This window comes from Rattus norvegicus, chromosome 5 (genome assembly GCF_021556685.1).
Source record: "Rattus norvegicus strain SHRSP/BbbUtx chromosome 5, alternate assembly SHRSP_T2T, whole genome shotgun sequence".
NCBI classification, from domain to species: domain Eukaryota; kingdom Metazoa; phylum Chordata; class Mammalia; order Rodentia; family Muridae; genus Rattus; species Rattus norvegicus.
In genome coordinates, this window is record NC_141538.1 from 155,227,232 (window position 1) to 155,244,169 (window position 16,938).

The 16,938-nt window shown below is 53.8% G+C and overlaps 1 protein-coding gene across 16 annotated transcripts in view; it reads right to left on the reverse strand.

Moving 5' to 3' along the window:
* Positions 1 to 929: 929 nt before the first annotated feature.
* Positions 930 to 16,938, reverse strand: part of Zbtb40 (zinc finger and BTB domain containing 40) — a 67,236-nt gene continuing 51,227 nt past the window's right edge. For 4 of the 16 annotated variants that reach the window (XM_087550104.1, XM_087550105.1, XM_087550106.1 and 1 more), the window contains 9 exons: positions 16,394 to 16,562; positions 15,627 to 16,085; positions 14,773 to 14,979; positions 11,930 to 12,094; positions 10,203 to 10,417; positions 9,150 to 9,312; positions 8,463 to 8,549; positions 5,993 to 6,219; positions 944 to 4,461 (listed from right to left, as the gene is read on the reverse strand). In XM_087550104.1, the coding sequence (XP_087406230.1) occupies positions 4,267 to 4,461; positions 5,993 to 6,219; positions 8,463 to 8,549; positions 9,150 to 9,312; positions 10,203 to 10,417; positions 11,930 to 12,094; positions 14,773 to 14,979; positions 15,627 to 16,085; positions 16,394 to 16,562 (1,887 nt within the window). In that variant the 3' untranslated portion in view covers positions 944 to 4,266. 16 annotated transcript variants of the gene reach the window in all.

The following is a 16,938-nucleotide window of genomic DNA, read 5'->3' on the forward strand; positions in this document are numbered from 1 at the left end:
CAAGGTGACTTTCTCAGTAAGGGGTGGGAGAGCTCCCCCTTCCTTCCCTTCTGTCTCTGCTGCTCTGCCTCTCAGCCAGCTACCCTCATCCATGTAGGAGACTGCTGGCTCACCAGGGATCCCTCAGCCCAATTTCTACCTCTACTCAAACCACCCCGGGCCAGCCCTCTCTATATTCCCCTTCCACCAGGGCCCAAGGACATGCTTCAGTTAGATCTCAGGGCGCAGACACTCAAGACCCAGATGAGACCTGAGAGCTCCAGCGTCTGAGGAACCTCTCACGGACAGAAGGGTGTCAGTAGGCTCTGGATATACCCATGTTTGTACCCAAGACTGTTTCAGAAGTGCGTGCAGAGCCTCCCCAGGACCTACCTTCTGAGCCGTGGGGCTCAGCTCACAATCGTAACAGGCCTCCCCTGAACTCTGGTCCTCCTCGCACCTCTTCTTCCTTGTCAGCTGCCAGTAATGTGACATCTTCGGCTCTGCTTTTTCAGTAATTTACTGCGCACTTGGTGCTTCAGGAGCCGCTAACGAAATGAAAAGCGATGGGTGTTGTAAGGGGTGCCAAGGGGGAGACGAGGGGGAATGCTCCTTCTATCAGAGGACACAGGAGGCTGGCCTGTGCGTAAACCTGCAGTGTAGTGAGTAAATGTGGACTTTAACTTGTTCCCCAGCCCTAAGAGTAGCCACCATCTCCCTTCTTACTGCTGGAAGCTCAGGAAGGAGCTGAGCAGGTGTCCCCTAGGGCCCCAGGTAGGACAGTGAAGGACAACTCAGGTGGTCAGAGTGCTCTGAAGTGTGATCCACACTGCTCCTCTGGAAGGAAGCCTTAGATGGAACAACCTGACTGGTTGGTGCATGCGCAGGGCTCCTGGGATGCCAAGCCCTTTGCCCAGAACCAAGGAGGATCAAAATCACCAGTCTCCTGCAGTACACAAACCACAACTGCTTCCAAAGCAGACTTTATTTCTAGCCACAGTGCATGTTGAGCAGTTCTAGTTTGCAATCCAGTTCACACATCTCCTGGGGCTGGCTGTCTTGGCCATGGTGGAAACAAGCACCAGCAGCCTTGCTCAGGGAAACCACGGCCAGCCTCACCGTTTGGAGACGATGTAAACTTGCTCATGGAATGATTTCCTCAACAACACCATCGGTCCGCAAAGAACTCACCACTCCCCTCTTCTCTAGAGGCCCAGTTAGACTGAGTAAGTTTGAGGTCCGTAGTTTTTAGCGTAGTTCTCAGTGCCCCCAAGTTTTCCACAGCAACAAAACTGTGAACCTGCCTTTGACCCCCTCAGCCCTAAGTCATTTACTCCCAATCCCTTCTGAGTGTCATCTGCTGGGACACACAGGACCCAGAACAAAGCTGGGATGGGAGAGGCTGACTGGAGCAAACCAGTGTCATCTCCACCACTGGCCGACTTTCCAGCTCCGAAAGGCACTGCTGTTCCCAACGAGCGCACGCTAAGTGGGCCTTAGTGCTCCGTCCTGTCAGCTCAGGTTCCCAGGCACAAGAAATGTAAAGGCCCACCCTCCTGTCCCCAGGACACAGAGCTCTTTCCCCTCATTTGGCATCTGTCTGCCCCTCATCCCAGCCCTAACCATCAGTGCTCAGGGACAAGGCTGAGGCCTCTCCTGTGGTCAGCATGGGCCAGTACAACACACAGGCCCAGAACTCACATCACAGGCTTGGGTACGGACTGAGCTCAAAGCTTTTCCGACGTACAGCTTAGAAGACAGAAGAGTCCAGTCTTGTAAAACACCCGAGAAAGACCTTTATCTGCCGCGCTGGCCTAGGTTCTGCTCGTGCATTGACAGCAGGTCTCTCCTGCTGACAGTAGGACAGCAGCTCTCTCCTGCTGACAGTAGGCTGCTCTTCAGTCACCAGTTTGCTGTCCTTACACCAGTGATGGGCCAACTGGACTCCAGCTTGGCATCTGCCTTCCCCTCTTTGGTGGCTGAGTTGGGGTCCCACTGCTCAAATACACAAGTTCCAAGGGACCCACAGACTGCTGGAGCTGCTGCCCAAGGGCTAGGCAGGCAGTATTCAAGAAGATGAGGCAAATGGAACCACATTTCCATTGCAAAAGCAATGTGGACTAAGGAGGCCCATGTGGCTGTTCTCTGGGGCAGTAGGTGGAGACTTTCACCTTCTTCAGAGCCACTGTAAAAAGTCAGCAGCTGGGGCAGAGGTCACACGTCACCAGCACAGAACTCGTGGAAGACAGGAGTTCTCCATACTCCACACCCAGCACTGCTGTGCCTCCAGCCGTGTGTATTCCAGAGCTGGGCATCCAAGGAAGGGCAGCAAGCCTACCTGCCCAAGGCTCTCTGTAGTGAACCATGTCTGCTGACTGCACATACGTGCACACCACCCAGGTCCCAGGAAAACGGAGACTGTTTCTCAGGCTGGAAAGGGCCTGACATTCAGGCTTCTAACTTACAGCTCTTTATATTTAAAAATGGACTTTCTCACACAGGACCTCTGCAAGGTTTGCCTGTCACCAGGAAGAGACTTTTTGGTGACACTCACTACACAGTTCCTAAGTCCTCCACAGCCTGTGACGTGCTGTTCCTGACAGGGCCTGGACACATGTGCCCCTCCGCTGTCTTTTAGTGGGTTACTTGACGCAGATGGACTGAGGAACTGTTACACCACTTAGAGATCAAGAGCTCCCCTGGTCGGCTGGCATAGGTCTGAAAGCCAGCAGGCTAGGACTGCAGTGGAGAAACCAGGGAGGTGAAGTTTTGATGCTTGAGCACCATCTTCTGGTCAGTGTTTGGTTTCTGAGGCTGACACGTTTGAAAAACATTGACTTTTAGAAAGGGAGGATTCCCTAGCTGGTAAGTTCAAACGATTTGCATCTGGAATGAGGAGGGCAGGGTTGACAGGAGAGGCTGGCCAGAGCTGGTGTCCAGCTTAGACACTCACCAGTACTGCCTGTGCCAAGCTGAGGCCAAAGGGCAGCAGCCCTTAGACACTGCTGTGGGTTACGCTGCTACTTTGTGTCCTCCTGTGAGGCAGCTGAGGGATGGGGGCAATGCACCTTCACCATGGCCACACTGGACCCACATCTCTGCACAAGCTCATGTGAGCTGCACCTGGCAGGAAGCTGTGGGCTTATCTTATAGCAGGTGGCTAAAGGTGAGTACCAAATCAGGGTGTTCCCACTGTAGGGAGTCAGCCACACAGGTGACAGGGAGCCGGGCCAGATGGGCAAATACTGTGATAACCCACTCCTCTCTTCAGGCTTCTAGAAAGGTAAGATAAATGCAAGCCCTTCTCTCTAAGCAGCAGGAACCAACATCCATCTAATTGCCCTTCCAACCGGATTCCACAAGCCATCAATTACAGACCGCACGTCAGGAACTAAGGATGAGAGGCTCTGCGACACTCAGACTTGAAAGAAGCATGGTGCTGCAGTAAGTATGCAGCCTGGGGATCCCAGAGAGCAGGCCATGCACCAGACATGCAGGCCAGTGACAGGAGAAGCAGAGGCCACCTCAGATGCTGCTAATCCATCACATGCAGGCACAGGCCTGCCCCCACAAGCTGGTTCATTAGGCTATCACACGGTACAGAGGAAGTCAGCAAGAGGTCTCCGGGCTGAGGCAGTTCAGCCTTGATTAGCAGATGTGGAAGGCCTGAAGCTCACAGGGAGGCTCTGATGAACACCCAGGAAGGCAGAGGCAGCTGGGTGACCTCACAGGAAGCGGCCCCCCAGTGGCAATGCTCAAAGCTTTGTTTTGAGAAAGACAGAGCAGGGAGGATTGGGGAAGCCAATGGAGACCTGCACTGTTAACACGTGTTTTACAGCCTCCAAAGGGAACCTGAGCTGGGGCAGGGGTGGAGGGAGGACAGCTGCCACGCTGGGGTCCCTGGAGGCTGTGTGGGTGCTTTACTGGCAGAGGCACTGGTGGTGTCTGTGGCCCCCTGTTGGCTCAGACTCAGGTAACTGCCCTGCTCCTGAGGGCGGCCAGCATGCTGTATCTCCTTGGTCACCCTGGATTCCCTCAGACTCTGACTCCAGAAGCCAGACTTCCCTGGGGTGGGGGAATGCAGGCCTGGAGGACTGAGGCTCTCTGCCACGAAGGGCAGTAGTGCTGGCACCAGTGTGGTTAGCTCAGACACTGGATCCCAGGAAAATGACAAAGCCTCTGTCTTCCCCGTGAGAGCACCAGGGTGGAGCTTAGCTAAGCAGCAGAGGTAGGCCGTGGGCATCCGTGCTGGTCCAACACAGGCTCCTCTACTGAAGGAGCAGCCACTCACTTGGCTTCACCACAGATCAAAGTGACAGTACCATCCAGCAAATCCTCCACCGTCACTGCCACAAGCTCAGAGCTGTTCTGGGAGGTCTGTGGGTCTGGCAAGGTCACAAACACCTGTGAGCCAGCAAGCTGCGTCTCCTCCAACGTGATCACCTGCTCGGCCGGGGCTGCTGGCTCTGGAGCTTGGATCACCTGAAGGAAAAGACAGGAAGGCTGCTCTGGGCAGTGTCCATAGTGAGCTACCCAGAATTTACATGGCTTCCGTCTCATGCTGTAATGATGATATTTATGTTTTCACCTGAGGAGAGCAATTACTTACACCTAATGGGAAGAGGGAAGCTTCATACACCAGCGATGCAAAAGAGAGGCAGGCAGACAATTTAAATAACTCTGTGCACTAAATTGCTATAATTTTGCTCGGTATGCCACCTCAGGGTGCGTGGACTCTATGATTACACTTCAGTGAACAGCGGCTTCCCCTGTGTCAGGGATGCAGAGTGAGTGCTGTGCAGGAGGACCAAGGGAACAGGAGTGGTCTACCCCGAGCTTGCGCCCTGAGGCTGAAAGCCTTCTTGGTGCGAATGTGGCTCAACCGAATGTGGCTCAACCGTGGCTTCTCCCACTCACTTCATTCGCATGCCTCAGTGGCTAGGGGGTGAGATGGAGGCGCCTGTCTCCTCCACATGATGGACCACAGCTGCTCCTCAAAACCTGCACACCCTGTTAACAGTGGCTTTCTCAGCTCTCCTGTGCTTCCTGATGCACCTCTGAGCCGATACGGCTTGATGTATTGATGTGTTTATGGCAGTGTCTTAATGCAAAAGGCACAGCCCCCTGGCTCCTGAGGACCAGCCGGGATGCAGACCAAGCGCTGGGGAGGAAAGTACGTTCAGCCCTGTGGCGCTGAGGGCTAACTGGTGAGTTAGGTACTTGGCACAGTGTTACTGCTGTAAACACAACTACAAACTGCCTTTCTTCCCCTGGAGGATGGAGGCCTCGCCCACCCACAAGGCACCTTGTCTAGAAGCTGTTTCCAGACAAGCCGAAAGCAGAGAAGCCCTAGGTCGGGTGGCAGCAGAGCCAGAGTGGCTTACACCTGATTGGTGTGACAGCTGGACAGACAGACCTCCACTGGTCAACAAGCCCACCCAACTCTCTAGGAACAACTGACAGTTGCTGGTTTCTTGTCCTTTCTGCTGCCTGTGGCGAAGATGAGAACGTGGAAGGCAGAAGGACAGGCTGGCTCCAACCTGGCCTTCCAGAGGCAGCTTCTCAACAATTAAGTGAAGGCACCGGCGTGGGCAGATGTGTATCCAGCCATCTGCAGTGGACTTCGGCTGAGTCACTTGTGCCGATGCCACTGTTCTCTTAACAGTGGACAGCCTGTGGATGGGACTACATTTCTCCTGTCCAAGAAGCACTTTTTTCTGTTAGTCTTGCCCAACAAAGTACAGCCATCCTTCCCCAGGGGCACCCCTCCACATTCCACATGCTCCTCAGAGAATGTGTGAGCTGGAAGGAGAAACTGGTGCTCTGTTTTGTCAAATTCCTGTTCCAGGTTCTGTCTAGCTAGGGGCCACCAACAGACTAGAGTTTCCTGTTGCCTAGAGTCTCTACCATCAGGAGAGCCCACAGAACAGGACTGGATCTTGGGACCAAGGGCCCTAGCAAAGCCCCAGAAACTTGTGCTCAAATCCTGTGCATCCAATGACCCCAGACTCACCTGCACCATGCGAGAGGCAGCTGCCTGGGTCTCAGTGCCTGTCACCTTTGGGTGCTCAGACTCCAAGTGGCCATCAAGCTGGGCCTGGGAGGTGAAGAGCTCGCCACAGAGCTCACAGGGGAAGGTGCTTTCTGACTGCTTGAAGTGCTCTGTGGTGACGTGGTGCTGCAGTGCTCCAGGGAAGCGGAAAGTGGCTGCACAGTACAAGCACCGGAATGGCTGTGACCCTGAAGGAGGCAGGAGACATCATTTGGCTGTAGAGGAATGGTGGCCCAGAGCCACCAGAGGGGAGGCAGAGGCAGGCACAGTGAGGATGAGGAAGCAGAGGCAGGGGGCATGAGGCTCACACTCTCCGCTCCCCATTATGAAGCAGCAGCTACAGAGCAGGCTGGGGGCCCTCTGGCCACAGTGCCATTTGCAGTGGATTACGTCTGAATCACCTGTGCTGATGCCCGCTGTTCACTCAACAGCAGACACCATTTCTTCTGTCCGAGAAGCACTTTCTTTCATGTTGGAAATTGAACTTGCTAGGCAAGCAACCTACCACTGAGCTATATTGTTGGCCTCAAGGACACCTTTTTTTTTTTTTTTTTTTAAGAAGCACTTCTTAGGACTTCTGAATGGAATCAGTGGCACCCCACGGCTGCAGGCTAGACTGCAATCAGGAGCCATTAGCAACAACTGTGGATGCACAAACATCAAGGCTTGCAGGTCTGAGTCTATGGCTTAGGAGAACATCTCTAGACAGGATGGGGCACACTTTTCACCTCCCAGGGTTTGTGTGGTCTAAGAGGGAGAAGGCAAGTGAAGCACTGGCTATGTTCCAAGACTGGGCACCAAAAGCGGCCCAGTTTTATAAGGTGCTCAGGAGACTAAACCAATGGCTTCCTGTGCTCGGATGGAAGCCTACAGCGTGTGCTGTATGTACTGACGCTCCGATGGGAAGGTAACACTGAAACAGACCAAAGGCTCCTCCGTGAAGCTCAAGTCTTCCTTAATTTGTTTCCTGTTTTCCTTTTTGTACAAGTACTTGAGTAGGTAATATGATAACATCAGTATCAATAAGACTAAATGTGTAGAAACTACAAATACTACAGACTCTCAGCTGGCAGCCCCCTGCCCCTCCCTTCCTGTGGCTCTTTAAAAATGGTTCCATTCCACACAGCCCAGGTGAGGAGCAAACCTGAGAAGAGCGGAGCCATGGAGCCTCGGCAAGGAGAGAGCCCGAGACAACCACCAGTCTGGCACCAGGAGACCTGGACAAGGAGGTAGCCTAAGATGCCCCCAGTGGGCAGACCACGCCCAAAATGACCCTTGTCGGGTGCCATAATGCATAAGCAGAGCGCAGCACTCCTGAGACGACCCCAGACACTCAGAGACCGCAGGGGTCACTAGGAAGAGCAAGTAAGTGGTGGAGAAGTGAAGAGAAAGAGAAGCAGATGTGGGCCCAGTGAAGGGGCAGAACTGAGACTGAGGGGAGTGAGGAACAGCCTGATGGGAGCAGCTGGTGATGCCACATGGAACAATGGGGTCCTGGCCTGTGCTGCCACCAGGGGCCATGTCTGGGTCCATGGCCCTGCAGCAGCAGGGCTCGGTCACCATCAAAGGCCAGGCAGATGCTCCTGGTCTGGGCTGCTGCCCAGGGATATGCTGATGTCTGAGGGCTGTGCAGAACTAGCCCTACCCCTTGCCTGGGCATTATGAGAGAGCTGGGGTCATGAGAACAGGGGAGCTGACCCCGCCCCTAGCCAATTGCAGTGCTCAGACAGTGGCCTGCACAACAGCCAGGAAGCACAGTATCGTTGGGTGAGCCCACCCTGAGGGCATAAGTGTGGGAGAGCTGGCCGTGCCACTCATTTCCCATACCCCGCCCCCATCCCTCACATGGCCAGAAGAGCTGGCGAAGGAAAGCTAGTGGCCAGACCCAGGGCTTTGAGGAGTGCACGAAGGGGCTGGACTTACAGATCCAAAACTATAGGATCTCCATGACAGGGAAACAACAGCATATCCTAGAGGAGTCCCAGTGAGATCCAGCATTGATAGAGGCCTCAGAAGTGTGGGAAAAGGGTCTACTGTGGGACACACTGTGATATACCACAGCTTCCACAAGATTATTTTTCTATGGTGGGGGAGGTTGTGAGGGTGGAAGGGCAGGTACCAGGGGACAGGGAGATAAGTGGGATTGGGACGAATAAAGTGCCGTTCCCAAAGAACCAATAAAAAGTCAAACAAAGGTTCAATTCCTATTGATAGAAGCATTAGCAGTGGTGGCCCTGGCTCTCATACAGAGATGCCTGGCTGCGTACAGGGCCAGGTCTGAGGCCTCCTGAAAGCCTGGTACTGATGCGCCGACTTCCGGATGAAATGGAAGACAGGCCAGTAAAGGGACTCAGGCTGCGCTGTACGGCTGTGAACGGTGGAACCAGGACTCACAGCCACTGTCGGCTCGGGCATGCTGGGGGCTACTGACCTGAATGCTGACATTTGACGTGAACCTGCAGCAGAGCTGGTGTGGGGAAGAGCTCCTTACACTGGCCACACTCATGGAACTTCAGATCTGTGAGGGCGAGAGGACAAAAGGGTGGCTCGGCCGCAGCTGGAGGGGCCAGGGAGGGCGAGCACCCTCGCCCCACACAGCATCTGCCCAGTTAGGAGCCTGTGTCCGGAGAAATCTGGGTAGCCTACTGGTAAGGAGTAATGCCGTGGCCCAGACTGTGGATGCAAAAGGGGGTGTGAAACTCAGGCGACAGCACACAGAGTGCTTGGTTGGTGCCCTGCACTTAGGAAATGCCCTGTGACTGACAGCCGCTGCGATTATCCCCAAATGTACCTGCAAGGGAGGTATTAATAACTTCTATTCTGAAGAGAAGAAAACAGACTGAGACGAGATGTCACTTGCCAAGGTCATGCAGCTGCTAAGTGCTGGAGCCAAGATTCCCACCTAGAACCAGCTGCCATGAAACCGACACCCTGCCTTTTCAGGTACTGGCTGGGTCTCCTGAGGGCTCTATGCTAAGGGGTCTGAGGACGTAAACTGCTGCTCCTGATGGGCAGCTGTGGCCTCCTCTGGTGTGCTAGGGAAAAGCAGAGGCAATCAGCATAGTGCCTGGGCAGAGGACAGGGAGTCCCTCCACCCTCAGCTGCACCCTCGTGTCACCTGCGTGCTCTGTTTTGATGTGCTTCTTGTGCTCGATGGTGTTGGAAAAGGTCTTGTCACAGGAGCTGCACTGCAGTGATGAGAACTTGGGTGACCGATGGTTCTGAGCAGCGAACACATCTGGGTGGTGTGTCCGGTTGTGGTACCATAGACCTGACAATTGCTGTAAGGTATTTGGCGAATGTTAGGCCCTAGAAAGTTTTAGTAACAAGAAACAGTTCTGAGACGAGTTCGTGGATCCAGAATCAGGGAGTGCTGGAGGCTAGAGTTAGTGGGGAAGCCCCTCACGCAAGCTTAGGAGGAGATGTAAAGATCTTCCTGGTAAGGCAGACTGCCATACAGGGGAGTTAGGGGACTGGCCTAGGGCCACAGTAGCAAAAGGCCAGACTAGGACCAAGGCCTGGCCTGACTAGAGCATGTGTGTTCTGCGCAGGAAGCTGAATCTCAGTGCTGCTGAGCCCCAGGGTGTGGAAGTTCTGCCCGGACAGAGCCTGAAGCTGCATCCCTCTCTGCCCCAGCTCTAGAAGTGCACTGGGAGCATCGCTCTACAAGTCGGCAGTCTCCTAGGGATCACACCCAGTCTTACGGCATGAGGCCTGGCCTGGCACAGAACTAGCCCTCCTCCTTTTCTAAATGAGTGGATGCCCTGCCTATACCTCTGTCATAAATGTGGGATGTTGTTCTCTAGGACCAGCTTCTGACAAGCATGGCTTACTTCTGGACCTCCGTGTTGGTTCACTTTAACTTTAACTACACACTGATCTCCACAGTAAAACCCACACTCTTCCCTGAGAGACAGACAGCAAGCAGCGACCATTCTGAGCAGCAACCCTGGGTGTGCTTTCAAATCCCCCTCCACTCCCCTGTGCTCTTCAGGCCTGGAGTCAGCTGTCCATAGAGTGCCAGCACTGAAGGAGAAAACCAACATTCGCACCACAATGATGCTGGAACCTTCTGCTAATGAACACTTCCTGTCTGCTGGGGAAGACAGGCCTCCACAGCCAATGGGGAGTGGGCAGGGATGGGCTCTGGGCTCCTGATGGCCAGGCTCACCTGATAGGCCTTGTTGCAGATCCCACAGCTAAAGGGCTTCCCTCCAACGTGGGTCACCATGTGCCGCTCCAGCATGGAAGGAGCACTGAAGATCTTCCCACATGTGGGGCAGGGGTGGTACTCCTTGGAGTGCACGTCGTGGATGTGCTTCCGGTGATCCTGCAGTGTGGAGAAGCTCATCCTGCATTTCTTGCAATCATAAGGATCTTCTATGTCTGCTTCCAGGCAGGGCATGGGGGTGGGGCAGAGGGAGACAACAGACAGCAGCAGTCAGTGACACACCCCACCTCACAGCAAGATGGAAGGCTGTTCAGACTTCTTGTGGGCCAGAGACCAAGGACCCCAAGTCAATGGGGCAATGATGTCGCCCTACTCCCTATGCCCAGGGAGGCAGGGCTCCTCCAGGCCTCTGGACTCACCATCTCCACGGCATCAAACTGCTCACCCCACCCCCACCCCCACCCACTTCCTGTCTTACACATCACACTCTGCTCCTCCTGTGTGCAGTGACATGTCTGGATCTTCCGTTTCCCCACAGACCCTCTGGAGTGTCACCGCTGTCTCCTGCCAGTGGCAGCAGGAGAACATTTCTTTGGCCCTCACTTGAGACCCAAGAGTAAAGCCTTTGCAGAGGTCCCTGGTGAATACTGGGCAGGCGTTCAGGAACCGTGTGTGTTGGCTCTCACAGCCCAGTGGATGAGGAGGCTCTAGTGTGAGTCTTATTTTAAGGTTAGAAAAATCAAGAGAGCAGCCAACATCTCATTGGGATTCCTGGGAAGAGGTCTCACATATACACCCATGGCCATGCCGATTCCTCAGTGGGCCCTCGGAAATAAGAACTACTACTGATGGGTACACTTCTGCCATCTAGATGACAGAAAACCTCAGTCTTTTTCTTAAAGCAACTTACAGCAAAATATTTTGATGATAAAGTCATTTGCCCATAACAAGGGTCCAAAGCATAAACCCGTGTGTGTATAGTAACCGCTGACTTAGGAATCCTGCTCAGCGGCCGCCTCCAGAAACACTGGCTAGTTTCCCCTGGAAATCCCAGGTCCACAGTCTTTTAAGACACTTTGATACAGTTTCTACTGGCCACACTGTGCTCAGGTGAAAGTGGGGCTTGGACGCTGGGCTTGTGTGAATGGTGCACTCTAGGGTGTGAGAGATTAAGTCTGAAGAGTAAGTGTTCCCCCCTTTTGATAGTCCTACTGCTGGGGAAAGAAGAAGAATGTCGCCCATTTCCCGAGGTTGAGAAGACATCAGACACTGGCACTGGGTCAGAGCCAAACCCCACTTATCTAGAGGTCCACAGTGGCAGGAGTAGACAGTCTTGCTAACTCCTTGAGGACATGACCTGGGAGTCCTCTCACATGTTGAATACACAGGCGCTCAGGCAAAGTCTTTGCTGGGTGACTGACAAGAGCTGTAGACACGTTTACAGAGAGCATACATTAACACTGTGCCCACAGCTAAAAACTGGCATGAGAAAGAAAGTGGAAGCAGGGGGATGGGAGCAAGGCACGTGGTATGCAAGAAACAAATGCTCGGAGGGTGACGTTTGGTACTGAACAGGGATTCTTCTTAAGGGACTGAAGGACTGTGAGTTTCACAGAACTGGAAGCAGAGGGTCCCATTGGTGCAATGCTAACTCTGCTATGACCGGGATAGACCTCCTCAGTGCAAGTGTGGCCTGCGGTGCCTGACATGGCGGTTACAGTACGTACTGTGGAAGGTGTGCAGGTGGATGGAGAGGCCATTGGCTTGCCGGAAGCCCTTTCCACAGTCCCTACAGACATACGGCTTGTCCCCCGTGTGGGTCCTCACATGCCGAGACAGCTCGATCGACTGGGCGAACACAGCATCACAGTACTGGCATGCGTACATTTTCCCTGCAAATGCACATGAGGGAGTGAACTCGGAAGGCACTCCTGCAAACAGAGCCAACTCGAAAGCACACACCAGAGAAATGTCACTGGCAGGTGACATTACCTCAGGCAATGTGGGGTAAGTCTGAGGTACTTCATCAAACGCACATTCCTCACAAGCACAGCCTATCACACTGTAGGTGAGCACAACTGGGTGGGAACAAAGCTCCTGTCTGTGAGAGAACCTGTCTGTTTATTAGGCTTCCACACAGAGGAAGACCCCCTCCATTTCCAGCAACAGAAAGGTCCTTCTGTCCAGAAATGTAACTTAGATCTTGCAAAACACAGTTTGTTCTCCTTGCAAAACAGTCTAGGCTATGAGACCCTGGCTCACGACAGAACAAAGCAAGGATAACCAAATACCTAGTGTGGCTTTCCATCATTATAGGATAAGCTAGGGAGTCTGAGGGTCAGAGCCTTGCATGGCCCACTGTAGTCAGTGCCCAGCCCAATTCCTGCACCTCCCATGTGCTTGAAAGCATGACTAGAGTTAGAGAACAGGGGATAAGGCAGCCTGGAGAACCAGCCTCTGCCACTGGGCCCCCAGCTCCCCCCAGGCCAGGAAGCTGCCACTGGGCAGGAGGGGCTCAAGACCAGCAAGCCCAATGCTAGGCCCCAGTCCAGCTAGAGCAGGTAGCCTCCTCCTTCTCATATTACGACCAGACTCTGAAGTAAGATTTGTACATGCGTGCACACATGCGTGCACACACAGAACCTGTTACTGTCCCCTTATAAGTCACTGCTGTGGCTGAGTCAAATGCCTTGTGATGACAGACTGTGCTAGCCTATCCAGGTGACTTAGAGGGAGGACAGAGTCCAAGGAGGAGGCCTGCAATAGGTGCAGAGGCCGGAGAGATGTGGCCCAGAGTCAAGGCAGTACCTAGAAGCTGCACAAGTCAAGAACTGAGTCTATCCCAGAGTCCCAAACTATGAATCCACCCCAGATGAAACCTTTAGCTTTTAGGACCCCTTTCAAAACAAGTTCTAACTCCCTGGTGGTAACATGTATTATTTTAAGTTATTGTTTTTGGTAATTCATGAGGACAGAAGAGAAAACCAAAGTTCTTTCCTTGGCTTCTAAGAAAACCCTGCAAGTCTTCACCTTTGACAGCCTAACTGAACACTGCCTCCTAACACAGTGCCTCATGATTCTGGTTCCAGCTCTCTGTGGTCCAAAGCTCACTGGTACTAAGGAGGGTATGGCCCTTCTTCCAGATGTCCCTCTGGCTGGACTGCTCCTCTCTCTGAGGGGATCCCTCATGGTGTGAACAGCACACCCAAGCCCCATTCTTTCTCATCGCTCCCCACTGTTAGTTTCTTCCATACAATGGCTCTCTCCATTTCTGTCACACGTTTGCTGTCCCTCTTCCCACTGAAATGTAAGTGCCACAGAGACAGGGCAAGCATGTTTCCAACCATCTGTCTGCAATAACACTCAGGAGAACCACTCAGTAAGTCTGTTTGTCGGTCTTTTCTTTAGGATTTTTGAGACAGGGAGGGTTTCTCTGTGTAGCCCTGGCTGTCCTGGAACTCGCTTGGTAGACCAGGCTGTCCTCTAACTCAGAGATCCGCTTGTCTCAGCCTTCCAAGTGCTGGGATTAAAGGCTTGTGCCACCACTGCCTGGCAAGCAAGTGTTTCTTGAGGGCCTTCTGTTGCCATTCACTGTTCTAAGTTCCTTGAGAGACTAGCAGCTCCGTCTTCCCAGAGCCTGCGGTCCACTGGGGCACTAACCAGGGGTGAATGAACCACACAGTGCAGATGCCTAGCACATGGTGCACATGTGGAGAAAAGTAAAGAAACAGGTGAGGGTGGTTTCCACTAAGGAGGCCAAAGAGCCGTCACAAGAAGGTGAGCCTGGAGCCGGGAAGAGGAGCAGAGTCTGAAGGGAGGAGCCCGAGAAAGGGAACAGCTCAGACGCCCTGAAGGAAGAGCCTGAGGCCTGACAAGGACCCAAGGCATGCAGATGAGCGTGAGTGAACAGGGTGGAGAGAGCAGGTGGCAGAGTGCAGTCAGGGCCTGAGCATGCTGGCCTGGCAGGCTGCAGGACTCACACTGCCACTGCAGATGAAAAGCCATCACGGTGTTGAGCAGGGGTGTGGCATGCTGAGGGTTTGCTTTAAAGTAAAGGGGACACTGAGACAGAGAGGCTGGGAGGCACTGAAACCACTCAGATGAGGCGGTGGAGGCACAGCTACCCGCACCCAGGAGCTCTTATCCAACGTTATTGCACTGGTCCCCACCATGTTCTCCTCCACCATCCTGGGATGCTTCCCTGGGATGATGCACTGACAGCAATCCACCTGTCTCTGCCCTGCCCCACCCCACCCCAGCCCTTAGGCCAGCAGTTACAGAGGCAGAAGGATTCCAGGCTAGTCAGCCAACACTCCGCATGGCCCCCCCAGAAGCACCCATCAGGCCTTTCTCCTGCTTCAACTCTAACCTAAGTGCAAACAATTGCCGGCTATACATAACTGATCACAAAGTCCTAACGCTGCTCCAGCCTGCTCTCCAGGAGCTTCAGGGGTGCTTTCTACAGCCTGTGCCAACAATGGTTACCTCTGCCTTTGCCTCCCTACCTAGGGTGCCTGCCTCACCAGTGCCCCCAGTGGCCCTCTGCAGGAAGAGGAAGGGTGTCCCTCACCTTCCGAGTGCTTCTTCTTGGTGTGGTAAGCCAGGGCCGAGGCCTGTGTGAAGGTCATGAGGCAGTGCTTGCACATGAACGGGCGGTCCCCGGTGTGGAGGCGCAGGTGGTTCTTTAGGGTAGAGTTGGCTGCAAACTTTGCCCCACATTCCTCACAGGAGAAAGGTTTCTCGTCGAAGTGCTCCGTCAGCTTGTGGTACTGCATGCCTAGGTAGGGGGACCAGGCCCAGAAGAAACACTGCAGTCAGCGTGAGGAACCCGGCAGGAGGATGCCCAAACAAGCTGCACTCGCCAGGCTCATGCTTCACCCATAGGAGGCCAGGCTACCCCAGCCCCAGTGTCCTGCCATGACACTCACATGCCACTGGTCCTGATTCCCAGTCATCTTAGCCTGGTTGAATCTGGCACAGAGATTTTTTTAGCCCATCTTCCCCATCAACCCTCTCTTAAAGAACTCTCCACTCACGAATGAGGAAACAAAGCTCATTTTTTTAAGTTTCATTAGGTTACCTGACATCTGGGGCAAGGCAAACCGATTTTGATGTAACGCCCTGGGGTTTCCATGTCAATGAGTAGATGGGATGTGGGTGTCAACAAGGCAGATGTTAAACATCTGGCTCAGTTATTATGAGTGCCAGTGTGGGTGGTGCTAAGCACTCAGTTCTTCTGTCCTCACACTTGCTGATAGCACAGAAGTGTGGCGAGGAACCTCCCTAACAGTCGGGACAGCGCCTGTGCTCTTCTCAGGCGACCATCTTGCCCCTCTGTGAACCTGTCCTAGTGCTTAAGGCACTCATGGCGCACACACTGCCAGGCCAGAACCAAGCAACAGCTTCTGCGGCCCGGCTGCCCACCTGAGGCGTGGGCGAACTCTCTTCCGCAGAGGTCGCATGTCACTGGCAGTCGCTTCTTCTTCTTCTTGGGAGCATCGGGCTCTGCACCCGCGCTGCGGGCCTCCGGCTGCTGCCTCCCCAGCTCCTTCTCCGAGTCCCTGGTGTCACTGTCACCCTTGCCCTGTGCCTGCTTGCTCTTGGCCACCCGGCAGCGCTTCATGTGCACCTTCAGACGGCAGTAGAAATGGAAGCTCTTGTCACAGGCTTTGCAGACGAAGCTCTTCTTGGCAGCGTCTGGGGAGGCAGAAGTGTCTTTTTCCTGCCGCTCTGGCACAGGCTCAGGTCCCTGCTCCTTTTGTTCCATGGCCCGGCCGTCTTCTCTGGCTGCCTCAGCTGCCTCCTCCGTTTTGTCCTTGGCTCCAGGGTGAAGCCCGTCGGTCACCTTCCACCTCTCCTCTGCATTCTCCTTGGTAAGGAAACCTGCACAGGAGAAGACTCATGGCTCCAGGGCTCGGCTGCTATTATGCTGTGTAACTTCTCTAACACACTCTTAGCGGAGACGGGAGATTAACTGGATCCTCAGGAAACTCAGAAGTAATACAGCTGTCACCTCCCACTGAACAGACAGCACCGTGTCACACCTCGCTCCTGGCCGTTAGGTACCAAGAGCACATGAAAGGAGCAAACCTCCTGAAGCGAGAGCGACATCCTCTTACATCAACTGTTTCTTCTTCTCAATATAGAAAGCGCCCTGGAAGGTTTAGCAGACCCCAAACCCTGCTTCTTACCAACATGTGCCAACTCCTGCATGAGGGGCTGCAGGCCAGGGAAAGACCTGTGGACACTGCATAGGAGGTGACAGACCACAGAGGCTGAGACGGATTTCTCCATGGCTCTGCTCAGCACCACTCTCAGGGAGGCTTCAGGGCTCACCGTCTCGGAGGATATGCTCAGCATCTAAACGAAAGCCAGACACCAGGCTGTGTTAACATCAGACTCTCTCCATGATCTTCAACATCAGGGCAGAAAATTGAATTCTAGAAGACATAGCGCCATCTTTAGGGGTTTGTATTTCTCTCTGAGCATGTGGAGAACCCTGTTCCTGTTTTTCAGAGGATAAGAAAATGAGCAAAATGCAAACCAGTGAGGTGCACACCAAGACGTGCAGAGAACAAATGGAGGCACCCGTGTTTCCTGCAAGAACGGTGGTTCAGCACCAGGCACCTCCCAAAAAGCCTTTCTGAGCACAGAAAGCCTGGGGCCGGGGGTGGGTGGATAGGATTCTAGAAGTGAGCCCAGGAAGGGGGTGCTGTAAAATCCCAGGAGTGAGCAC